General features: G+C 39.0%; 1 protein-coding gene across 7 annotated transcripts in view; it reads right to left on the reverse strand.

The window, feature by feature from the left end:
* Nucleotides 1-1,880: 1,880 nt before the first annotated feature.
* Nucleotides 1,881-25,992, reverse strand: part of LRIG2 (leucine rich repeats and immunoglobulin like domains 2) — a 164,329-nt gene continuing 140,217 nt past the window's right edge. For all 7 annotated transcript variants that reach the window (XM_078451543.2, XM_078451544.2, XM_078451545.2 and 4 more), the window contains 9 exons: nt 25,887-25,958; nt 25,681-25,749; nt 21,045-21,208; nt 15,599-15,919; nt 14,015-14,296; nt 12,081-12,530; nt 11,103-11,252; nt 9,173-9,463; nt 1,881-6,969 (listed from right to left, as the gene is read on the reverse strand). In XM_078451543.2, coding sequence (XP_078307669.1) covers nt 6,743-6,969; nt 9,173-9,463; nt 11,103-11,252; nt 12,081-12,530; nt 14,015-14,296; nt 15,599-15,919; nt 21,045-21,208; nt 25,681-25,749; nt 25,887-25,958 — 2,026 coding nt within the window. In that variant the 3' untranslated portion in view covers nt 1,881-6,742. The remainder of the gene's footprint in view (nt 6,970-9,172; nt 9,464-11,102; nt 11,253-12,080; nt 12,531-14,014; nt 14,297-15,598; nt 15,920-21,044; nt 21,209-25,680; nt 25,750-25,886; nt 25,959-25,992) is intronic.

Raw genomic sequence — 25,992 nt, forward strand, 5'->3', positions numbered from 1 at the left:
TGACCCATGCACTTCCTTTTCCCCTTAACCTATCTTGTGACAGTTTCCCTTATAACAAAAGTCACAAGCAGCCCAGCCGGAGTGCATTGGCCAGAAAGACAGCAGGACTGGAAAACAAGCAGGATGCTACCAAAAACTCCACCATGCAGGGTGCCTGGGTGGCTCAGTTGGTTAAGCATCCTGACTTTGGCTCAGGTCATGATCTCACTGTTCGTTGAGTTCGAGCCCCACGTCGGGCTTTGTGCTGACAGCTCAGAGCCTGGAGCCTGCTTCAGATTCCATGGTCTCCCTCTCTCTCTCTGCCCCTCCCCTGCTTGTGCTGCCTCTCAAAAATAAACATTAAAAAAAAAAAATTAAAAAGCAAAACAAACAAAACACTCCATCATGCAAGCAAGCAGCTTTAGGGCAGGGGTTGCTGGCTGAGCTGAAAAGGTGTTTTAAATCGCTGCTTCCAGTCAGGAAGGCCTCAAGGGACAGAAGCCCAGTCCTCAGTTTCAAACTAGTAAGAATAAAAGGAATCTCCAGAAATGAGGGAGACCAATCCCCATCATGACTCATAACCATGTCATTACGTGGTTACAGCACTGTTCCTGTAAAAGTGGTCTGCAGATCAGTGCCTATCCATAAACTATTTGCTACTGGTCCATGACAAAGCACAGAAATCAAGAGTAACATTTAGAAACTTTAACAGCAGTTTGACAGAGTGATTTTATGTCCGTTAAATCTGTAATTTAATAAAATTATTAATAAAATTAATAAAATAATATAATAAAAATTTTATGGTTGTCTTTTGTCTTGTTTCGTTTTTCTAGAAATTCATTCTTACTGTACTTTACACAAGTGTTGGTCCATGGCCACTAGCCCAGCAGCACAGGCAGCTTAAGCACTGGGTTAGAAGCTTCTAAACAGCCGAGTGTGAACAAGTCTCTTGCATAACTCAGCAGGATGCGGCTACTTGGGCTCCAGTACATCCCCTTCCAAAACAAAAAATACTGAAGAAACTATAGCATTTTCCTTCATTCCACCTTGTCAGAGAAGAAATTGAGTGTTTTCTTAATCAGGAATATTGTAAAAGTCAGCTTCCAGTATACATCCCAGTCCAAACTTCACCATATTGGAAATTATCAATGTCCAGAGGGCTTTGTATTCAAATAGTTCTGAAGACTACAGACACAACAGTATCTGTCCCGAGCTAGAAGGTATCAGTGGGGCAAATGCTGAATGTGTATCAGAAAATCTGGATTCAAGTCCTGGCTTTACTGCCCAAAAGCGTTTTGACGTGTGTAAGTGATCATCTCAAGCCAATTTCCTTAACTACAAAAAAATGGCGATTAAAATGATCTATCCAACCTACATTTTAGAGAAGCTTTGTGAGATTTGAACAGATGATGTCGGTGGAGCATGCCCCATAAAGTGCAGCAGAAGTGCACGATGGGTCCAGCCCTCAAGGAATAAATGAGGGGCTTCTGACAGTCTCAAAAGAAATAGCCCCTAACACAGTACAGTGAGGAAGCTGACCAGAAAACAGAGCTTCTTCAAGTATTTTGCTAATTTTGAATTCGAAAATGCTGCCTTCAAATCCTTCCTTGTGTAGGAACCATTCTTATTTTTTAATGAACTATGAAGTGTGTTTCCATTCTGCCAGGCATCGCTAGATGCCAGGGTGTACAACAGGAGGGAGGCAGAGAGCCCCGGCCCTTGGGCAGCTCATGGGTGCAGAGTGTTCCAGAGGCAGGCTCAAGAAAGTCTGTGACTCAAACACAGCAGAAATTAGAGAGGGGCAATAACTTGCACATCTATTTGGAGACCCTCTCAAAGGACCACAAACTGAAAAATGCACCATTTCCCTCCTATACTTCAGGCAAGAGAAGACCAGAAAATGATAATGTATTTTAGCTTTATTGAAGACATGTTACAGTAGACAAACAGGTAGACAAACAAACACATGCTTTATAAAATATACATTCTCATGTGTGAGAAAATATAAATAGATACTAGGAAAGGATCACACTGAACACCAACTTGGTTTTTAACTCTCTTTAGGTACATCTAGTACCAGGGCTACTTGGACCAATGTCCTTCGGTGGGATAAAGGGGGAAAAGGAGAGGGTAGAAATAGTCTTTCTATGGATCAAGAGGCCACTTTAAGCAGCCAAGAGATACTCCAAGAGCACTTGACCACCTGATGATCAATTTCTCTTTCAAGACAGTTACAGTTGATAAAAGATCACTTTACTCTTTGTATCTAAAAACAGGCTCAAATCAAGATGATTTTTCACCTTCACCCCACTCATTGGTGGAGATTATTAGGATTGCTAAGACACACTCAACACACAACCTTGAGGGAGCAGGTCCAAAGATTACTACACACACACACACACACACACACACACACACACACACACTGACCTCTTATCACTCCCAGAATCTCCAGATGATTCATGGGCTCAAGGGTGTTGTTTTGTAAAGAGCAGCTTATAATACATCTCTTAATTCAGAACCTGTTATTTTTGTCAACAAACCAGGCAGTTGTCCAAAAAAGAAAAAAAAAAATTAAGGCTAACTGATGGTGGTTTAGACTGCACTCTAAACAAAAAAGTTCTAAGTTAGAAGCAGGAGGGAAAAACATCTGCCAGACTGGAAAGAGGCCATGTCACAGAAGAATGAGACATTCCTTACAGGTTGCCAAAAATCTCAGCACAACCTCGTAAGGCCCAACTGCTTCACAATTACCCCTGTAATCTGCACTGAGGAGCAAACTCAGAAATGGAGCACGTAGCATGAAATGGCAGTAAATTTACCTCTGTGGCTCCATTACCTTCTAGCATTTCTGTGGATATTAAAATTATTTTGGAAAAGGCCATAACACACTTGGGTAAAATACTGGGTGTGAACACCACAATTCCAACCCCATTCCAATCGGAGTCCTGCTGGTAAGAAGAAACAGGAATAAAATTAAAGAGTAAAAAGGACGGTTATAATATTATATAGACTTTTAAAGTTTTTATTATGGTAATGCCATTTGTGTTAGTAACTAGTTATAGATTTCTGCAGAAGAATAAGCCCAGAGTTTCATGATTTCAGCCATTAGCACAGAACAGGCTCCTTATGTCAACCCAAAACCAAAACTCTTTAGTTGAAAAAAATGTCTTTAGTGCTCTATACTTACTGTATATAAAAGACTTTGAAGGAAAAAGTTTTAAGACTGTCAGATTGCTTCTGGAAATTTCCAATGATAAAATTGAGAGAGATCTAACAGTCATCTCGCCCATATTCCCATTCTCAATGTAGAAATTTCTTCAATGCTACGAACCGATGATCATTTGGCTTCTGAGTGTACTTTTCCCACAAAACGCTGATTATTCCAATTACTGGATGAATTTGTTAGAGAATTAGTTAATATAGAATTACTGGCAAGTGTATACTGTACTTCCCTGTAACTTCTGCCCCACAGAATGGCGGCAGATACGACCCCAGTCCTCAGGAATAAAAATAGTGAATTTAATCCTATTTCATGGCAAAACTTTAAGTAATTAAAGACTTACCGCATCTCCCATCTCTTAGGAAAATGGGTAAGAGTCTAAGTTGCTCAATATCTTAATGTTCCTTTTACAACCCACCAACAGGCAGTGTGAAGGCAACTCTTTTTAAATATTAAAGTTACCTTTCAGAAAAATACACATAAAACACTCTGAGATGGCACATTAGAGGGTTTCTGATACTTTGTATCCCATAGAGTAACTTGCACACTAGGGAAAGCACTTTAGAAGCTGCTGAATGACAGAAAGCCAATGGCTTAGGTGTAGACCATGTGCCAGGAAGGCATGGAGTTAAAGATGCTATTTCTTCTTCCAGATAGACTTAAAGAATCAGTCTAAGAGGGGCACAAATTAAGAGGACTTAGGCATCCCTACTGATACAGGGTGATAACTGGGTGAGGGGCAAGAGAGTATTTCTCTCCGCATTTTGACTTGCTTGGCTTTGCAACATCCCTGATTCAAGAGGCATTAGGCAGACCTTACATGCTGGGAGGAAACACTGATGAGCCACTAACCCTGTCTACGGGTAAGGGTTAAATCATTTCTTGGTCAAAAGCATATGTAGTAATGAAAAATTTCAGGAATTTCTTTTCCTAAGATTAGAATTTATTAAATTTATTATTATTTTTTAAGACCATGGGTAAGGCTCTTGATATTTAAACAAATTCTTGACTCATTTTTTTTTTTTGGTTATTTAGGCAAGCTAGGAATATCTAGGAGGACATCTCAGCTGTTTGAGGTGATGTAAGGGTGAACCTGGCCGTTCAGGAGACCAGACCAGTCCTAGAAGTAGTAGGACCACTGCCAGGGCAGAGGCAGCGCTCTTGTCTTCGAAGTTTTCTAGAACACTGGTTTGCAGCCTGTTTGTTGGCCCTATCACCCTTAACAGTCTTGCTATAACTACACCTTTACACTCAAGAAAGTCTGCCAGATTCTGAGTGGGAGTTCAGGGTAGTGACAGGGTAACCTTGAATACACTGGAAAGGTGAGGGAGTCACGAACTAGCCACAAATCAGCCACAGTGCGGCCTCAACGGACTCTGATGCTGTGGTGTGCTGGGGCACTAGCCTTCAGAGCTGCTGCTCGAGAGGGCAGTTGGTGGCTTCCATCGAGTCAAGACTCTTTGTTTGCTGAGACTGGTTCAAAGCAGAGTGATTCTTCTAGTTGTGAGTATTTCTTATGCTGTCACCCCTGCTATGGAGGAAGGGAGTCTGGCTCAAGTCAGAGGAAGCAGCACCACCCGTTACTCTAACAAACGTCCCATGAAAGCAGCTTTTTATTGGAGTAGCCTAATCCTCCTTGGCTCCTGGAGGGATCACAGATTCACAGGACGTTACAGCTGGAAAGGGCTTTGGACTAGCTAGCAGAATGCCCTCATTTCATAAGCGAGAAAATCAGGCTGGAAGTGAAGAGACTCGCCCCCGACTGCACAGCCAGTAAGGAGCAGAGTTGGGAACAAAATCCAGGTCCTGACTCTAAGTCAGTCCCGTACAGACCACAGTGCACGCTGGTAAGGAAGAAGAGGAGTCACAAACTGGAAGGAGAGAAAAATGGTGATATTTAAGAAGTTCAAAGTAAAAATGAACAGAGGTTGACAGTTTAAAAAGGAAAGAGAGAAAGGCTTGGCAGGAGAAACAGCTAAAGAGGTGCTGCTGTCTATGGGAGAAAAAAACTGAGGATTGAAAACCAGTGTGCAATTCAACTTTCTGGCAAAAAGCGAAGATATTATGTGAGTTTAGAACCCTTGAAATGCGCAGTAACTTAGAAACAGAGATTTGCATTTCAGTGATGGAAGTTATCCAGGATGTAACTAGTGCTCACTAGGTTTAGAGGACAGGATCTGACAGCCTAGGTAACAAAATCTGAAAGCACAGACAAAAAAAGAACTTTGGTCCATTACATTCCATTAGAGTGTGAAGACCTTTGTTCACAGAAAGTTTTTTGCTATCACAGAAATTCAAGAGAACTTCTTGGCTTAAATAATCACTTGTACAAAACAAGGACCACTCTAAAGCTTTATAGTATAAGAATCTGTGCACATTCAATGACTCCCAAAAGCACTCTTCCCTTCTTAAGATATACTGTGCATTGGTAGAAGAGATATTATTTAAAAAAAACAAACAAATAGAAAAGAAGCAATCTTTGGTTTCCTCGTCAACAACGTACTTTGCTGAAAGAAGATATTCCCAAAAGAAAATTTCCTTTGTCTATGTGCACACAGCTATAACAAGACTGCTAGTCTTTTGAGTCTTTTTATGCTTAGAAAGGTAGTATTACCCGGCACTCGTAAATAGATGGCAAATGACTAGACGTATGAACTTTTAGGTATGAAGAAAGTGGTTAATTACACCAAGATTGTGTTTGTGTGTACGCAATCACTAGGTACCCTGCCTCTGTACATATACTTCTTAACAAATACAGTTTTAAAACTTTAAGCAAAGTCTTTAGGTTCACTAAACCGAGTTATACAAAATCTGTGGTCTGAGAAGCTGCTGTCAATATTATAACTGGATATTATATATAATTTTGGCATATCAAAAATATTTACAATACAGCCAACACATATGGTCAATGAATACAAAAATTATTTATAAATGCACATGTATTTACAATAAGATCCCTGGGCGATAGGGACAAAAAAAAAAAAAAAAAGATTCACAAGAATACAACACCCACTGACATGGTAACAGTTGGTCATGCCTGGGATTCTTATCAAAGACCTTGAATATCAAAGCCCAATCTCAACTATATGCTTAAAACCACTGAAGAATCCCAGACACACTTCCCAGAGGGCTCCAAAGTTATTTGTATTCCTTGGAAGACAAAACAGAACAGTGATGTTTTCTTAGAATCATTCCGCAGGTTGAGACAATCCAGCATGTTAAGCAGCAATGAGACTCTTCCTAATAGGCAATGCACAGCTGGGCACATCCCTGTGGAACCATCAGGAGGCACATCTGTCCTGTATTTTCCTCTGCCCGTGCTGCATGTGTTTTATTAGATGTACCCATTTCTGTCAGCCATTACCCCTTCTTCATCAGGTATAAGCCCAAACAAATGCCCGGCCCACCTTGGTGTGGTCAGATGTAACTGCAGATAAGGGAAAGCAAATGCTGACTTCGGGGTTTCTTCTGAACTCTGAGGTAGTAAATACAAAATTAATTACCTTGAGTCTTTGCCCAGATTTCATCCTGGAGTGGGTTTCATGTGCCCTCACAACCATCTTGAATGTTCCGAGTCCTACTAAAGTCAAAAGCGTGATCGTGCAACCTGTGACAGGGCATGGAGGATGTGGAACAATCTGGACCACTCTCCGCCAGACCCTCGCTCTGATGGAGTTGCGGTGACTCAATTACCGGCTGCTGGGAAAAGGGAGGATGAGGCAGGCCTCGTTCTTTGCTTGCGCTCCACAGAGGCCGCTGCAATGTTTCTGACAATGAAAGACAATAATCAGTGGCAAATGGAAGTTCAAAACGAATGGTCTAAAACTTAATTTTCTTCTATCCAAATCCTCCAAAAAAAGATGCTCAATATTCCTGAATAAGGACACTGAGAGCAAATGTATACTTGCCATCTTCTTGGCAACAATTAATAAAAGAAAACAAAATAGAAACAGGAACCATGGTCTTTCAAGCCCTTCTACCCAACAAACTTCACCAATTATTTACTGAAACCAGGAGCTATGTCCTCTCCTTTCATCTATTATTAGTGGTTCTGCCGCTACAAAAATTTAAAAATAAAATGCTTTAGACACATGGAAACAGACTAAAATAGCATCCATATTGTCGTGAAAGTTGCATGACACACAGACAAAAATCGCTCATTCAATGCAGCCATTACATCTTTAAATAACAAATGCCCATGTTAAAAAAAATTCTTTTAAAAATAAACAACCACTTCCCTCCAGCTTCTAGCATGCCAATAATTCTAACAACAAAATAATAACCCAAAGCAGCAATTTTAAATCAGATTATCTGTACTTTGTGGTTTCAAAAATACGCATTTCTCATTCACCTTATCTACTGCAGTGGTGAACTCTTTCCCCAAATATCAGTTGCTGAAAGTTATATTAACTTCATGGGGATGCATTTTGGAAAAAGTTAGCCAAACATTCTGGAAACAAACACTCAGAAATAAAAACAAAACCCAAGGGAAAAGTAGACCAGCACAGGGGTTTTTAAGCTTTAATATGCATACAAATAACCTGGGGATCTTGTTAAAATAAAGACTCTGGTTCACTGGGCCTGGGGTGGGAACCTCGGTCTGCATTTCCAAAAGCTCCTAGGTGATGCCGAAGCTGACACCACACTTTGAGTGGGAAGGAGCTAGAACACCCCACTTAGGAATGAGCAGGGCACCAGAGCATTCATTTGCACACTTCCTCACTTACAGACCAGCTTAACAATAAGATGTCCCCAAAGTTAGGAAAAAGATGCACTGCATTTTTGCTTTTACTAAAATTTTTTCGTATGTGTGTACCTCTTTCAAGACACAGGAACATGGATTTACTGTTGGCACACTTCTAACATGGGCACTGAACTTCAGTGACAATATACTTTTCTCTGACTTGTATTCTCTTTAGAAATCTTTGGAGAGGGTTTCTTAATTAATTATTATATATTTATTCAAAATTCAGGGGCTCCTGGGTGGCTCAGTCGGTTAAGCGTCCTACTCTTGACTTTGGCTCAGGTCATGATCTCCTGGTTTGTGAGATCGAGACTTGCTTCAGGCTCTGTGCTGACAATGCAGAGCCTGCTTGAGATTCTTTCTCTCCCTCTCTCTGCCACGCCCTTCCCTCTCAAAATAAATAAACAAACTTAAGAAAAAATGTACTGCTAAAAATAAGAACTTAAATAAATAAAAAAAAAAAAAAGAACAGAGCATGTATCTTAGAAGTCCCATGTCAGATCATTTACTCCCACCAGACCCACCACCCCAGGATGCACCTATAGTCCTCCCCCTCCCCAATTTCCTGTGCTCTTCCATTTCAGGTTGACAAGAGGGTGACAGCTGATGAAAAGCCTGGAGGGACAGGAAGACATGCTAAGGAGTGCCCTTCAGGGTCTAGAAAGAGTTGTCAGCAAATGCCTCATCTGCACAATGTAACATATACTTCTTTTCCCAGGCCATGTGGGCCAGCAGACACTATCCCAAAACTGCCTCCTCACTTATGGCCCTGGATCGTAACACCCCACAGCACCAGCTAAGTGATCCTGGCATTCGATGTTTACCTGAGAGAACAGTGACCAAAACATTTTTAAATCTTCTCCATAAAAACCTCCACCGAATTATGCCCAGATTATATCCTTAGCATTTCCAGTCTCCATTATTTACATAAGGATGGAAGAAACAATTAACACCCATATGACACCTTTTAGAAGCTTTCTCTGTACGGCTTCTGAAGCTTTAGGAGTGTGACCTTGATACTCCCACAAAAGCTGTTTCCACCCTACAGATACAGACTTCTTTGTAACCCTTATCTCTAAAAATCTCTGGCTCCAGTTTACACCAGCTAATAGTAGCTCATTACTACATTATACCAATTGGCTTGCTTCCTGTCAAATCAGAAGGAAAAATCAAGTAGGGGAGGGTAAAAACAAAGCAAAATAAACAAAAAACGCTGTGCCCTTTACCACTGTTCGTCTGTGTGGAGGGAAGTTTCTTCTCATTTATCCTCTCATGGTTGGCGGGAAAGGCGGCCAACTCTCTGTCTGCTGATGACACCAGGCTCTCCAAGATAGGGGCATCTTGGGGAGCATGTGCCAAATATGTTTCTTTGGGCATCTGGACCATGAGCCCGGACAGCGTGTGATCCAGAACATCCTCCTCGGCAATATAGGTGTACGGACAGTATTCTCGGGTCCTGGAGTAGATGTTGGCATTGTCGTAACAATCAGAGCAAATAACCCGGGTGCCAGTGCCACCTGATGATAACAAAGGAAAGAATCCTTCAGTTAAGGAATCAGCTTTGCCAATTACCAGTTTCCTTCACCAGCCGCCATCATTATCATCATAGTTGGCACTGATTCAGCACTTATTCAATAAACCGTTTCACGGTCTTTCTGTGAATTAACTAATTTAATCCTCACAACCTCCCTATGAGGTAGGTACTATGGTTATCCCCATTTAACAGATGGGGTAACTGTAACACAGAGAAACGAGGTAACTTGCTCATAGATGCCTCCACCTTGTTATGGTAAGGAGGTGAAATCTGAACTCAGGCACTCTGGCTCCAGAGCCCATGCTCTTGAATGCTAGGTTAAACCATCTCTGTCCAGCCTGTACAGGTCAGGCCGAAATCAAGGGCCAAGATAAGGCGGCACTGTGCTATAAGTCACATGTTTGAGTTAAGCAAACTAAAGCAGAGAACAAGGAGTTATGATGACTTCACAAAAACCCGCATCCCTTTTGTGCCATCAGGGAGTTAAGCAACACTCATTACTAAAAGTACCCCTCGAGAAGGCCTCTGATGGTCAAGAGTCCTGCCTGATACACACGTGTTTGGCAGAAGTAAAGTTTAATAATGAGCTCCCTGGCCAGTTATGTGTTTTGAAAACTGATGAAAGACAGGAAAGAGAGAGAGAAATAAAGAACAATTGTTCTTGACCAGGCAACAGTGTTAGAACTGGAAGAGACCTAGAAGTAATTTAGTTTAGCCCAGAAAGCAGTGTTATTGCCCACCAATTTCAAAGAGTAGAGACATTTAAAGATGCTTTTAAGTGCTAGCAGTAGCCCCCTTTCCATGGAAAGCCAAAATAAAATCCAATTTATCGATTAAACCGAGAAATTCTGTTAACCCTCGGCCTAAACAATCTCTGTACAAATAGAATAGGCCTTTCATTTGAGCAATACTTGAAGAACTACACAGATTTGTTGAAAGGATCTATGAAAATCTTGAGAGAAGTGCTTTATAAGACATTGCTTATTTATTTTAAAAATGAGAAAGTTACAAAGCTCAGATTTAAGTAACTTGTTCGTGGTCCCAGAGCTGGAAAGAGAAACTAGGAATCAAACCCAATTCCTCTATCCCTTAATTCATCTCCCTGAGCTCTGTCACTCCCTGCAGGAAGGGTGGAGCGAGGGAGAGTAGTAGTATTGAGAAGTGGGATTCATTTAACTAGGGAACATGTTGTATCTCTCTGCTGTTCTCCAACGTATGCTGATAATCATCACTGCCCTTCAAACTTTAGTATCAACCTGCCAGCAGGAGACCCAAACCTCCCTGGATATGGTCTGAAGAGTGCTCATGCCTTAAAGGATCAGACACCCGAGAAAAGTTTCTAGAGCATCTCCTACTTTGGTTTGGGAGCCTTTGCTGTGTGCACCAATCCCTTGATTTGGGATGTGTTTCTCCTTTCTGTCAGATGGTTTTCTTCTCTGTTAAGATTTCCATCCAATCAATTTCCAGTCAATTTCCATCCTATTTTGCATGCAGCCAAATGTTTTCCGTGAGTATCTTACTTTTAAAATGTTGCCTCAGGTTAATGGGGAAAACGGTACACTGAAAACTAAACTCAACAGAATAAGCTGAAATTGTAAGCATATACAACAAAGTGTCATTACCATCAGTGCCTTTGTGTAAATATCCATTGGTGGGAGGCATAAGTTGCTGATGACTGCCTGCCTCAGAGTTACTGTAGCCTTCCTGTGGCTCCGACAGTGTTCCTTGGGAAGACAAGTAGCTGGGAATGTCTGCAGGCAGATTAAGCTCCTCTGTAAAAGAGACATCTATAACTCTCAAATAAAGTTAGGTGACTGAAGCCAACACTCAGAAGACATTGTACAAATGTGTTCTACTTTGATACTCTTGGCCAGGAAAATGCTATGTACCTAGGAACTCGACAGCTCTTAGAATTTTCCCCTAAACTATTTCTCACTAAAATTCTTTTCAAAGCTTCATTTTAAGGGGTGCCTTGGTGGCTCAGTCAATTAAGCATCCTACTCCTGATTTCAGCTCAAGTCATGAGATCACAGTTCGTGGGATTGAGCCCTACGTTGGGCTATGCACTGAGAGTGCAGAGCCTGCATGGGATTCTCTCTCTCTGCCCCTTCCCCGCTCATGTGTGCATGAGTTCTCTCTCTCAAAATAAATAAACATTAAAAAAAAAAAGTATTACTAAAAGAAGCAGAACCTGAAGTCTGAAATCTTATCCATAGGCAAACTCTCACCATCTATCTGACTGACCTGTTCTCTTTCAGGATTTCCGGGGGAGGGCTATGAAAGGCTGATCCCAGTCATAAGAGCTCCACTCTTTCCCAAAGGGAAGCTATGATGGAAATGAGCCCTTGGCATTAAAGAAAGAAGGTGTACCTGTAATGTGTTTATGAGAGCAAAGTCTTGGGGGAGTATCTACAAATTCTTAAAATTATTAATCAGAAAGGTTCTATTATATGGAGGAAGTAGGACACTTTAAGAAAGAAACTCTTCCTTCTACCACATGTAAAGTATCAAAGCTCCATAGCTTTTTATATTTTACGACAAATCCTACATTATGTTCCTGACTCAAGTACAAGCCATTGGTGTTAACTGGTACCACTCACCTGTGTTTGTGATACTATAGTCTTCATTCTTCCTTCTCATGTGGTAAATAACAATGACCCAGATCAAAGAGGTGCCCACAACACAGCAGACCACAACAATGATGACAATGCCAACTGTGGTCCAGCCATCATCTTCATGCCCAATGCTACTCTGGGAAGAGTCGCAATTGGGGGATGAAATGACATTGAGGTAAATGTGACCACGTTCTGTTCCAAGGGTGTTAGACATGATGCAGGTATATTTTCCAGCATCTTCCAGGCCAGCATCTACAATGATGAGAAGCTGGTTGGCTGCAGCAAAGAAGTGCCGTTCTGTCACCAGCAGTGGCCCATCATCTTTGGTCCAGTTGAGGCGAGGAGCAGGACTTCCTCCCGCTATGCACTGTAATACCGCAGTTTCACCTCGGGTTACTGTCTTGTCCTCCAGGGGTCTGATAAATGAGGGTGTCTCTTACAGAAAGATGTACAAAAGAATCATGTTAAACAATTTTATTTATTGATTTCTACTGAATTAGACAAATGAGGTGTTAATGAAGTAAGTAAGCACTTTCATATGCCCGTAGGAGGATTGAAGTTTGTGTTCCAGAAAAGCAAAAGCCTCAAAAATCACTAATTCTACCTTGGGCAAGCTATCCTAAGCAAGGAAGTCAAAGATTTATACACAAAGATGTTTATTATGAAATTGGTGCAATTTTTAAACATAAAAGAAAGAGATCTTTTTAAAAAAAAAATTTTTTTTTTAATGTTTATTTTTGAGAGAGAGAGAGAGACAGAGTGTGAGCTGGGGAGGGGCAGAGAGACAGGGAGACACAGAATCTGAAGCAGGCTCCATGCAGGCTCTGAGCTGTCAGCACAGAGCCTGATGTGGGGCTTGAACTCACAAACTGTGAGATCATGATCCGAGCCGAGGTCGGACGCTCAACCGACTGAGCCACCCAGGCGCCCCAAAAGAAAAAGATCTTTAAATCTAGCGGGAAAATGAGTGAGTATAGTACAGCCACATGGTATTTTTTCAAGACTTAATGACAGAGTAACCCTTCTGACACAATATTTAAGAGGAAAGAAGTAGGTATACATAACTACGTGAAAATGTATTAAAAAAAAAAAAAAAAAAAAAAAAAGGTCCAGAACACGCCAAAATCTTTAACAGTGTTTTGGTGACTTTCCCTTTTTCTAATCTTCTGTATATTCTAAATTTTTAAAACAACAAACTTATTTTTCTGATTATGCAAGTAAATAACACAAAGCAACAAACTTAAAAAAAACTAACATCTAGGGGAATAGAGAACTAGAAAGCAGACTCTGCCTTTGATTTGAGTCCCATGAAGAAAAGTATTCTCATAAGGAAAAAAAAAACAGGCTTGTCAAGGGAACTCTTTAGGGAAAAGACACTTTACCAGAACACAGGAAGAAGAGGGACACAATGGAAGGAAAACAGGACATCTAACCAAAAGACAGGTCATTTTTGGTGCATTTAATTAAAAAAAAAAAAAAAATGAACTAAGGGATGCACTGTATGTTAGCTAACTTGACATTATATTAAAAAATAATAAAATATGGGAAAAACAATTACATTGCCCTGAGTTCACTATGAAGCAGTATAAAACAACTGCCAACTCACTGCTGAACAGGTAAAAAAACATATACATGAAGTAGAAACCTTCCAGAGGGACAGGATAAAGGGATCCGAATTTTCAATTCATGTGATGAAGATCTCTAATTCTGCCCTCATTACTTTCGCAGATTTCAGTTATCTGATCCACAGATATCCTAGGCTGACATAACCCCATGTGTATTGGCAAAATACAGTGACAGAGATACAAGGATCACAATTAAAATCTGAAACTTAGACTTTTTTTCACCATTAAGATCAGAGCAGGCCCCCTATAAAAAGGTTCCAAGCAAAGCAGGGAACCACAGGGCAGCACACATACCCAATACTGTGAGTGAGGCATTTGCTGAGAGGCCTCCTGCTCTGTTTTGTGCCATGCAGCTATAGATTCCCATGTCTTCTATTTTCACGTTGGCAATGAAGAAGACATCATCTTCGGGCATGACATGCATGCGCCTTTCTCGAGCCGCAGGAAAATCAGTACCACCATCTTTCTGCCAGGAAATCTGAGGTGCAGGGTGCCCCTCTGCAGCACACTCTAATCTGGCCATGGCACCAGTGCGAATGGTTAGATCCATTGGAGTTTTCAGGAAAGATGGCATCTCTGTTCCAAGAAAAGATTACCGAAAAAAGTGGGTGGGTGGGGAAATACACATACACATATTTACATACACACATAAATGAGACAATCTGTTAGGCACAATATCAACTGTTGTAAATACTCTATTTCTTTGAGAAGACACGCTCTCTGGATGAACAGTAAATACAAGTTCAGAGGGCATCTCTTCTCCCAAAACCTCAGAATACTTGGAGTACAGTGATGACTAAATTCTTCCAGAATGCATGCCACATCCACCTGATGTCTCTGATGGAGACAAGGAAGGCAGAAGGCCACAAACCTTTCTGGGCTCCATATTTTAGAACTCACTATTTGCTACGCTTACTTAAGATACTAAATGGTGCTTTCCAAACTAACATCTACAAAGCTGGCATGGCAAATGCATGATAAAAAAAAATTTATGCTTTCAAAAATCTCATAAAACAACACAGAAGTAACACACAAATACATCCTGGGGCACCTCAGGTGGTTAAGTGTTCAACTTTGGCTCAGGTCACGATCTCACAGTTTGTGAGTTCGAGCCTCACGTCAAGCTCTGTGCTAACAGCTCAGAGCCTGGAACCTGCTTCAGATGGATTCTGTGTCTCCCTCTCTCTCTGCCCCTCCCCGGCTCGCATTCTGTCTCTCTCTCTCAAAATCAAACTTTAAAAAAAATTTTTTTTTAAATCTTTAGGAAAAAAAAAAAAAAGAGAAAGACACAAATACATCTTTTGGTTGTACAAAACCCAAAATATTTTAATTATTCAATCTGATAGGGGATAGATTAAACTATTTTGGAGAGGTTTTATTTTCTTTAATTAATTAATTAATTTATTTATTTATTTTTAAAACCACAGTGAAAAAGAGCATTAATTTAAAAAATGATTCTGTGTGACTATACTCAGACAATGATAATGATACTGTACCTAGAAATGCCCTAAATACTCCCAATTATTAGAAAGCCCTGTGAACAGTGTCAGGAATAAATTTCATAGTTTTCGGAGCCAAATTATGGTTCTAGAAAGAATAGAGAATTTCCAAAGAATTTTTTCAAAAGCGTAAATAACAATAAATGTAGCCTATTTCCTGGGGCCATGGAATTGCCCCTTATCCTCAACCAAAGAGCAGTTAGGGACAGTAAGTAGGCAAAATGGTAATCCAGTCTATATATTATCACAACCCTAAAGACAAAACAGTAAAATGCCCCCCTTAAGTGTCAGGTTTAGCCTCATTTTCTGGGTTAGGTGGTTCAAAAATTGAACATGAAAAACCCTTCTAACTATAAAACTATCAGGGAGAATTCCTTACCATTCACAGTCAGCTTGGCTTTAAGAGAATAATTAGAACCAAAGTGGTTAGTAACAATGCACTGATATTTTCCTTCATCTGTGAAATTCACGTTGAAAAGATGTAGGACACTCGTATACTCCAGAGCTTCTCCAGCTTGCTGCTGATAACGAACAAAATTCTCAACATCGACATCATACAAGATTTCACTGTCTTTGCGCCACACAGTAGACGTGGGCGAATCGCTGCTGCTCACTGCAGTGCATGTCAGAGTCGCGTTCGTGCCTCTTAGAGCAACTGTAGTTTCAGGATGCATTCTTATTTGTGGCTTGAGAAAATCATCTAAGAGAAAAAAAATGGGGCAGGAGCCAAGTCACTTATTTATTTTTGCTTCCACAGCTTTTGAAACAAATAATGCAAAATTGTGCGTTCTGTTTACAAAATGGCATATTAAGACAGAGACTACAGAGCTAGCATCCAATTCTTTGGTTTAAGGATGAGGAAAATGAGGCCCAGAGGGTCAAACAACTTATTCAGAGACATGTGCTGAACCGGAACCCAGGTTTTCAGACTTTAGGGTTTAGCACCACTTTCTACTATCCCTTACAGTCACGTATGCTTAGAATGTCCTTCCTTAAGTATTACCAGTTACAGGGAAAAAAGAAAAACCCAGATTCAAATTTCAAGACAAGTTCTAATCCTATTAGCTCTTGTGTATACACAGAGCTTACATATAAAAATATGTATATAACAACACTCATTCTTTTCCATGCCAATATAGAAAATAGGGATTATGATTCTATTATATTTTATGGGGAGTAACAACCATAATATACTTTGTATGTGGGTAACTCTCACCTAAAATAGTGAGAAATATCAAACATGTTAAATGTCCAACTGAAGACTGGCTTAGGACTGGCTAATATACTACGATTCATAAATAATATGTCATTAATATGTAAAAAAAAAAAAATAAGCATTTTGTGGGCCTGAACTTCCAAGTGTCCTCAGTATCTTTAAGGAGATTATAAAAACAGATCTGGCCATACATGGGTATCTAAATGATCAGATACTAGAGACATGCAACACAAACACACTGATCTAAAAGTTCTGCTGCCAAGGCTAAGAATCAGTTATTCCACTTTAAACGAAATGTAAGTGTAAAGGAAAAATGTCCAAGCTTGAGAAAAGAACAATATAGATATATACTTGAAATTACGAGTGTCAGAATCATGACAACTTTTCCATGACTGTCCGCCTTTCCCCTCCAAAAAATGCCAACACCTCAGTCTTAAGAAACTGCATGAAAAACAGGAACAACATGAACCTGGTATATTCATACATTGCTGGTGACAACCTAAACAAGTGCTATCTTTCTGTAAAATACCTGGTAGCACTTTTTAAGATCTACTTTAAAAAAAATCATTACTTTTTTGTTTCAGGAATCTTACTACTGGAAATTTATTTTAAGGTTAACAACTCCCTAAAAGTGAAGGCCTACATTCATAAAGATGCTATTATACTGACATTAAAAATGATCACTGAAGAACACAAGAAAGGAAAAAAACTACTTATGATATACTAAGTCAAAGAACACAAAATTTAACCTACGATTAACAACAATATAAAAATTTTAGAGAAAAACACAGAGAAATGGAAATGGATATGCTAGTGAGAAAGCATTCTGGTTTAATTTCTTTTTTTTTACTTTTGTTATTAAGATAGTGTGTACTATGCATCTTTTCTGACCACAACACTATGAAATTAGAAATCAACCACAAGAAAAAATCTGGAAAGAGCACAATACATGGGGGTTAAATAACATGCCATTAAAACAATGAATGGAGGGCACCTGGGTGGCTCAGTCGGTTGAGCATCCAACTCCAGATTTCAGCTCAGGTCATGATCCCAGGGTCATGGGATTGAGCCCTGTGCCAGGCTCCACGCTGAGCATGGAGCCTGCTTAGGAATCAATCTCTCTCTCTCTCTCCCCCCTTCTCTCTGTCCCTCTCCCCCTGTCTCCCACTTGTGCTTTCTCTCTCTAAAATTAAAAGAAACAAAGACAAAACAAAACAAAAACAATGAATGTGTCAGGCCACATGGCTGGCTCAGTTGTAGAGCATGCAACTCTTGGTCTCAGGGTCGTTAAGTTTTAGCCCCACCCTGGGTGTAGAGATTACTTAAAAATAAAATCTTTACACGAATGAATGAATGAATGAATGAATGAGTTAACGAAGAAATAAAAAATTACATGAAAACAAATGAAAACGAAAACACAAGCGTCCAAAATCTTTGGGATGCAGCAAAAGTGGTTCTAAGAGGGAAGTTTATAGCAATACAAGCCTACCTCAAGAAGCAAGAAAAATTTCAAACAAACAACCTAACCTTACATCTAAAGGAACTAGAAAAAGAAGAAAACCAAAACCTAGCAAAAGGAAGGAAACAGTGCCGATTAGAGCAGAAATAAATGACATACAAACTAAAAAAACAATAGAACAGATCAATGAAACCAGGAGCTGGTTCTTTGAAAACCAATAAATTGATAAACCTCTAGGCAAGACTCATTAAAAAAAAGAAGACCCAAATAAACAAAATTACTAATTAAATAGGAGAAATAACAATCAACACCACAGAAATACAAATAACTGTAAAAGAGTATTATGAAAACCCGTATACCAACAAATTAGATAACTTAGAAGAAACAGATACATTTCCAGAAATATACAATCTACCAAAACCAAAGCAGGAAGAAATACAAAATTTGTACAGACTAATTATCAGCAATGAAATTGAATCAATAATCAAAAACCTCCCCAAAAACAAAAGTGCAGGACTAGACAGCCTCACAGATGAATTGTAGCAAACATTTAAAGAGGGGTTAATACCTATCTTTCTCAAACTATTCCAAAAAATACAAGAGGAAGGAAAACTTCCAAATTCATTCTACAAGGCCAGTATCACCCTGATACCAAGTAAAGACACTATAAAAAAAGAGAACTACAGACCACTATCTCTCATGAATATAGATGTAGAAATCCTCAACAAAATATTAGCAAACCAAATCCAAGAATATATTTTAAAAAATCATATACCACAACCAAGAGGGATTTATTCCTGGGATGCAAGCATGGTTTAATATTGACAAAACAATCAATGTGATGCATGACATCAATAAGAGAAAGGAAAGCAATCATATGATCATTTTAATAGATGCAGAAAAACCATTTGACAAAGTACAACATCCATTCATGAAAAAAACCCTCTGTAAAGTAGGTTTAGAGGGAATATATCTCAACATAATAAAAACCTTATATGAAAAACCCCACTTAGCATCATACTCAATGGTGAAAAAGTGGAAGCTTTTCCCCCAAGGTCAGGAACAAGACACGGACATCCACTCTCACCACTTTTATTCAACAGACTACTGGAAGTCCTAGCCACGGTAATCAGACAATATAGAGAAGTAAAAGGCATCCAAATTGGTAAGGAAGAAGTAAAACTTTCACTATTTGTGGATGACATGATACTACATATAGAAAACCCTAAGGACTCAACCAAAAAACTACTAGAACTGATAAATGAATTCAGTAAGTTTGCAGGATACAAAACCAGTGTACAGATATCTGTTCCATTCCTATACACTAATAATGAAGCAGCAGAAAGTGAAATTAAGAAAACAATCTCATTTACTATTGTACCAAAAAAAATACAACATCTAGGAATAAACTTAACCAAAGAGGTGAAAGACCCGTACTTTGAAAAGTGTAAAACACTGGTGAAAGATATTCAAAGAAAAGGAAAGACATTCCATGCTCATGTGTTAGAAAAATATTGTTAAAATATCTATACTACCCAAAGCAATCTACACATTTAATGCAATTCCTATGAAAATACCAAGAGCACCTTTCACAGAACTAGAACAAACAATCCTGAAATTCGAATGGGACTGCAAAAGACCTCAAGTAGCCAAAGCAATCTTAACAAAGAGAAACAAAACTGGAGTATCACACTGCAGAGTTCAAGTTATATTACACAGTGGTAGCAATTAATATGGTACTGACATAAAAACAGACATATAAATCAATGGAATAGAACAGAAAACCTAGAAACAACCCCACAAATATATGGTCAATTAATCTTTGACAAAGGAGGAATGAATATACCATGGGAAACAGTCTCTTCAACCAATGCTGGTGGAAAAACTGGACAGCTACATACAAAAGAATGAAATTGAAAATCGAATCACTTTCTGATACCATACACAAACATAAACTCAAAATGGATTAAAGACCTAAAATGTGAGACCTGAAACCATAAAAATCCTTGAATAGAGCACAGGCAGTAACCTCTTTGACACTGGCCACAGCAATATTTTTTCTAGATATGTCTCCTGAGGCAAGGGAAACAAAAGCAAAAATAAACTACTGGGACTACATCAAAATAAAAAATTTTTGCAGAGCAAAGGAAACCATCAACAAAACTAAAAGGCAACCTACTGAATGGGAGAAGATATTTGCAAATGACATATCTGACAAAGGGTTAATATCCAAAATATATAAAGAATTGATACAAGGGCATACTCCCAAAACAAATAATCCAATTAAAAAATGGGCAGAAGACATGAAAAGACATTTCTCCAAAGACACACAGATGGCCAACAGACACATGAAAAGATGCTCAACAGCAGTCATCATCAGGTAAATGCAAACCAAAACCACAATGAGATATCACCCCTACACATGTCAGAATGGCCAAAATCAAAAACACAAGAAATAACAAATGTTGGCGAGGATGTGGGAATTGCACTGTTACACTGTTGAGGAAGTGCAAACTGGTGCAGCCATTGTGGAAGAAGACAGCATGGAGGTTCCTCAAAATATTAAAAACAGAACTACTCTACGATCCAGAAATCACACTACTAGGTATCTACCCAAAGAATACAAAAACACTAACTGAAAGGGATACATGCACCCCTATGTTTATTGCAGCATTATTTACCACAGCCAAATTATGGAAGTAGCACAAGTGTCCATTTATAATGAATGAATAAAGAAGATGTGATACATATACACAATGGGGTATTATTCAACCATGAAAAACAATGAAATCTTGCCATCTGCAATGACATGGATGGAGCTAGAGAGTATAATGCTAAGTGAAATAAGTCAGTCAGAGAAAGACGATTACCATATGATTTCACTCATATGTGGAATTTAAGAAACACAACAAGCGAGCAAAGTTTAAAAAATAAAAGAGAGAGAGAGAGAAACCAAGAAACAGATTCTTAGCTATAGAGAACAAACTGATGGTTACCAGAGGTAGGGGGAGAGGTAGGGGAGATAGGGGAAATAGGGGATGGGGATTAAAGAGTATACCTATCATGATGAAAATATAACAATAATAAAATAAAATAATAAAAAAGACAGTAGATGTACAGTATACAAAATTTTAAAACAAAAATACAAACCGCAGACAAAATCTTTCAGATCCACATTCAGGATGCTCTGCCCTGCTAGCCATTCAGGGTGTGCACAGCTTACATTCACAGAATGTTGGAAGTTATTATCAACCAGCCACTGAAGCAACCACTTCAAATGACAGTCACAGAGTAAGCTGCTTGTGTTCAGAATCCTGCAGAAACAAAGAGGAAAACAAGTACTCTTTACTTTTCATTCTCAGTTTCTTGACTACTGAGAGCTTACTGCGCACCTATGCATTTTTCTCACCAAAAAATGTTTAACCTGAATTGAACCACAAGAAAAACTCAAACTGTCGGCCTCGATTCCTCAAATACGTCAGTGTCATGAAAGACATTAAGAAAAGGTAAAACAAGGGTAAAGGACCTATGTTAGATTAAAAGAGACTAACAAGTCATTACAACCAAATATGGTACATGATTCTTGATTGGAAAAAATATCTATAAGAACACTTTTTGACATTGGGTAAATCTGAGTATGGACTGCAGGTCAATTAACATTACTTTATCAATGTTAATTTCACTAACAGTGCTGTGGCTATATATAGGAAAACACCCTTGTTCTTGGGAAATACATACTGAGATATTTAGGGGTAAATTACGATATCTGCAACTTACTATCAAATGGCTAAGTAAAACAACAGTGTGTGTGAAGAGGAGAGAGAGACAAAGATAGAAAGAGATGGAGAGGGAGAGAGGGAAGAGAGCAGGGAAAGAGAGAAACAGATCACAAATTTAGCAAAAAGTTAACAAGTGGTAAAAAGGGAATATGGCTGTTAACTGTACCTTCTTTTCAATTTTTGAGGTTTAAACTTTTTCCCAGAAAAGTTTGAAGAAAAGTTTACCATACACACTGGAGCACAGAGCATGTCTGTTGTGGAGAGGACAGAACTCTTTTCAAATTATTTCATCAAGACTGACAACACTTCACCCTGTGACAATGTGTACTGCAACTCAAACTAAGAGGCAGTGAAATTTTGTTTGTTGTCTGTATATAATAGGCCTATAAAACACATCTGAAAAATCAGATAGCTTTTCTCTTACTGACCCATGAATGTCCCATCCACTTGGCAGCAGTGAGAGCAAATGATTTTGAGAACACTGTAACTTGCTTTGTGTGCATCACCAAGATCCTCATCTAGTTTTAAAGTATCTAAGATTTGATTCCAAAGAAGTTTCAAACAGTCTTCAATGGTATCTCAAAAGCCTTATTTAACTAAGGGTAGTTTTACTTAATCAGGCCAAAAGTTACCTTTCAAATGTAATAGGATTCTTAGGTTATATTCATTCACTGACACAGAAATACTTGAGTCTACTATATGTGAGGCACTGTTCTGCCCTGTGGGGATATACGCCTCACAGAACTTACATTATTCATTAGCGCCAAGCAATAAACAAATAAAGGCAAAGTACAGTGTCAGAAAGTAAGTGCCAGCAAGAAAAACAAAGCTAAGGCAAAGATACAGACACAGTAGCTACTGGTTTAGATAAAGTTGTCAGGGTAAGATTCTTTGAAGAGAGGGCATTTGGGCAAAGACCTGAAAGGAGCGAGACAGCAAATCACACGAAGACCTGAGGTTAAGAGTGTCGCAGATACAGGAAATTGTGTGCAAAGGCTTTGGGGCAGACATGCCTAGGGTGCTCAAGGCAAAGCAAGGAGGACACTGAGCCTAGAGCACAGTGAGGGAGGGGACAGCGACAGGAACAAGGTCAGAGAGCAGGGCAAGGAGGACCAAGCCTGCAAGTGCTTTGCAAACTGAGAAAAGAACTTAAGGTGTTTTCTCCCTATATGTGATGGGAAGCCAATGGAAGGTTAAGAATAGAGAAGTCACATGGTCTGATCTATGCTTTCTTAGGTATAAGCTGGGCTCATGAGACCTGGACTCAATCCTAATTCTGCTACTTACCTTAGGCAAAATACTTAATGTCTCCAAAATCTCAGTTTCTATTTCTGGAAAATGGGTTTGAGAATGCCTACCTCAAAAAAAAATTTAAATATAGCATTTAGCATAGTGCCTAGACACAGATACCACTGAATTCACATTACTTCCCTTTACTTCTGTTTCTTTTGCATCTTTCCCCCCTCACACACTAACCAACCTGCCCCCAAGCACCTAACAGAGTACCTTGTTAAAACCTCTCAAAAAGATACACACCAAAATATTAATAGTGGTTGTCTTTAAGTAGTGGGCATCTGGGGACTTGGCTCTCCTTGGTTTAACTGTACTTTCTAATGTTTCTACCATGACTACAGAAGTTTAATGCAAAATATTTTTAATTTACATACAACTCTCCCATCTCCACCTAATATTTATGCAAAGCACTGAAGGATACCAAGAAGCATACAGATATATTTTAATAAATGTTGATGTAACAATATTGTAAATATGACTTAGATTTAAATCAACCAAAAGCAACCAAAATGTCTCAGTAAAAAAGGTACATTAGAGTCTCCTCCACTAGCATTTTGTTCAAACCAATTCTCAAACTACCAAATGACTAAAGAATGAAACTACACTATTTGCTCTCGCCTACTGTCTAAATTACATTTTACACTGAGTTCTCATGACAAGAGTTAAAACTTCATTGGTGGCCCTCAGATTCTCAAGGGCAAAAAAAAAGGTAATTCTAATATATGCACTAGGTTGTACCCTTAAAAATTAAGCCTAGGAGAAAGATCTCAAATATCTCAACAGACCCCACCCCCTCAAAAAAAAGAGCTACCTGAAAGTCTGGCAGAAAATAACTAATGATTATTTCCATAACATTTTTATTTTTATTATTAATATTATTCAACTTTTACTGTGTGCCAGGCTCTGTACTGAGCATCTTCTCAAAACCCTCCAAAGTTTCTTGAGACATTTAGAGGAAAAAAAATCCAAACTTCTCATAACTCATTGAGCCCTACTTGGTCTGGTTCCTGCTTAACTCTCTGACCTCATCTCCTAAGCACTCTTCCTCTCGCTCTCTTCCAACCACACTAGCGTCTCTGCTGTTCTTCAAGCATAAGAAACAAGATTCTACCTCAGGGCCTTTGCACTTGCTGTTCTCTGTGCAGAATGCTCTTCAACTAGTATTCAATGCTTTGCCACTCACTAACTCAAATTCTGTTATCTTCAAAATGGCCTTCCATCACTACTTTATCTAAATAACAATCCCAGGGGCACCTGGGTGGCTCAGTTGGTTGAGCGTCTGACCTTGGCTCAGGTCATAATCTTGTGGTTCATGAATTTGAGCCCCACATTGGGCTTGCTGCTGTCAGCACAGAGACCATTTTGGATTCTGTCTCCGGCTCTCTCTGCCCATCCCCCGCTTGTACTCTCTCTCAAAAATAAACAAACATTTAAAAAAAATAAAAACTAAAATAGCAATCCCCATCACTCTCCATAACTCTGACCCGCCTTTATTTTCCTTCAGAACTCTTATTACTTGATGAGAGATATTATGTATCTACTGATTTATTCTTTGACTTCCTTACCAGAATTTATCGTACTATGCTATGAGAACAGAGACTTTGTCTTGTTCACCACTGTGTTTTTACCACCTAAAACAGTACCTTACATAGCAGATGACAATACATATTTCTTGAATGAACAAATTACCTCATTTTATCCTCACATAACTCTAAGAGAGGTACAAGGCCCATTCTCAAAAGGGAAATTGAGTTTTAGGTTAAATGTTCCCAATGTCCCATAGCTGTAAAGAATGGGGCAGAATTTGAAATCTAGGCAGTTTGAACTCACACACTTCCAGTGCATCTCAAACTACCTGTGATGAAGAACCACTTTTTAAAATTTCCAATCTGTTGTAGATTAATACTTCTATAAAATTCAACAAAAGTATCACAGTAATGTCAAACTGCTCTAAAAGCTTCTGAATGCTTCCTATGAACTTCTAGCCTTATCTCATCATGTACCAGTTTGGGACCACAGTCCTTCCTCTGAGTAGCTTTCAGGCAAGGCAAGATAAATTGCTTTAGTCTACTGATTCTTAACACTGGCTGAATATTCAAATCACCAAAGGTTAAAATGAATACCAATGCCCAACTAACCGCCCCTCCCCCTGGGAAAACCCTAAACATAATTTTTTTAAAAACCATGAATGAAAAAGGGTATAAAGTGTGTTTTTCCACTACAACTATTTAACAGTGTTTGACCATTTTAGTAGCTTGAACACCCATATCAGAAACATCCCCTCTGACCATTATACTGAAAGTGCTAGATTATATGCAACAAATTACCTAATACCTGAACTGTGATCCACCCTAAGGGGACTGGGAACACATTTTTCCAATAATCCAAAAATAAATGGGAGGTCAGGGCGGATAAGGAACAGGAAGATATACAACAAGCACAAGGAGCAGTGCTAAGGTCTCTTTAACTATAAGCATTAGCAGCACAGGCAAAACAGAAGGTCTTGGTGCCACAAACTCTGGGCTTTTCAATATTGGGTTATTTAAAAATTATATCCAGCCACTACAGTAACTGAATATTAACACTTTCTCTTTTTTTTTTTTTCCTGCCTGAATCGTGTGCTTTTGGAAACATATAGGTCACATTCATCATGTTTAGAAACAAGCATGGATAATGATCTAATGATTGGTGACAAAAAGACTGAAGTTACGTACAGTTCTTTCAAGCGAGTCTGAGAGAAAGCATTTTCTTGGATAGACATTATAGCATTGTTGTTCAAATCTCTGAAATGAAGAGAAATGAAACATTACCGGTCACATTTCTACAATTAAGTTATATAAACACTTTAAATGGTCATGAGAACCTCTGCTAATAGCAAAGATTATTTATATACGGAGCAAAATGGATGCAAAATACTTACAGATGCTCAAGGGATTCAAGACCAATGAATGCTTTCTTTGTAATTGACTTAATTTGATTTCCTTGTAAGATTCTGAAATACAAACAGACCTTTCTAATAAAGCCTC

This window comes from Panthera onca, chromosome C1 (assembly GCF_046562875.1).
Source record: "Panthera onca isolate mPanOnc1 chromosome C1, mPanOnc1 haplotype 2, whole genome shotgun sequence".
In the NCBI taxonomy this organism is placed as follows: Eukaryota; Metazoa; Chordata; class Mammalia; order Carnivora; family Felidae; genus Panthera; species Panthera onca.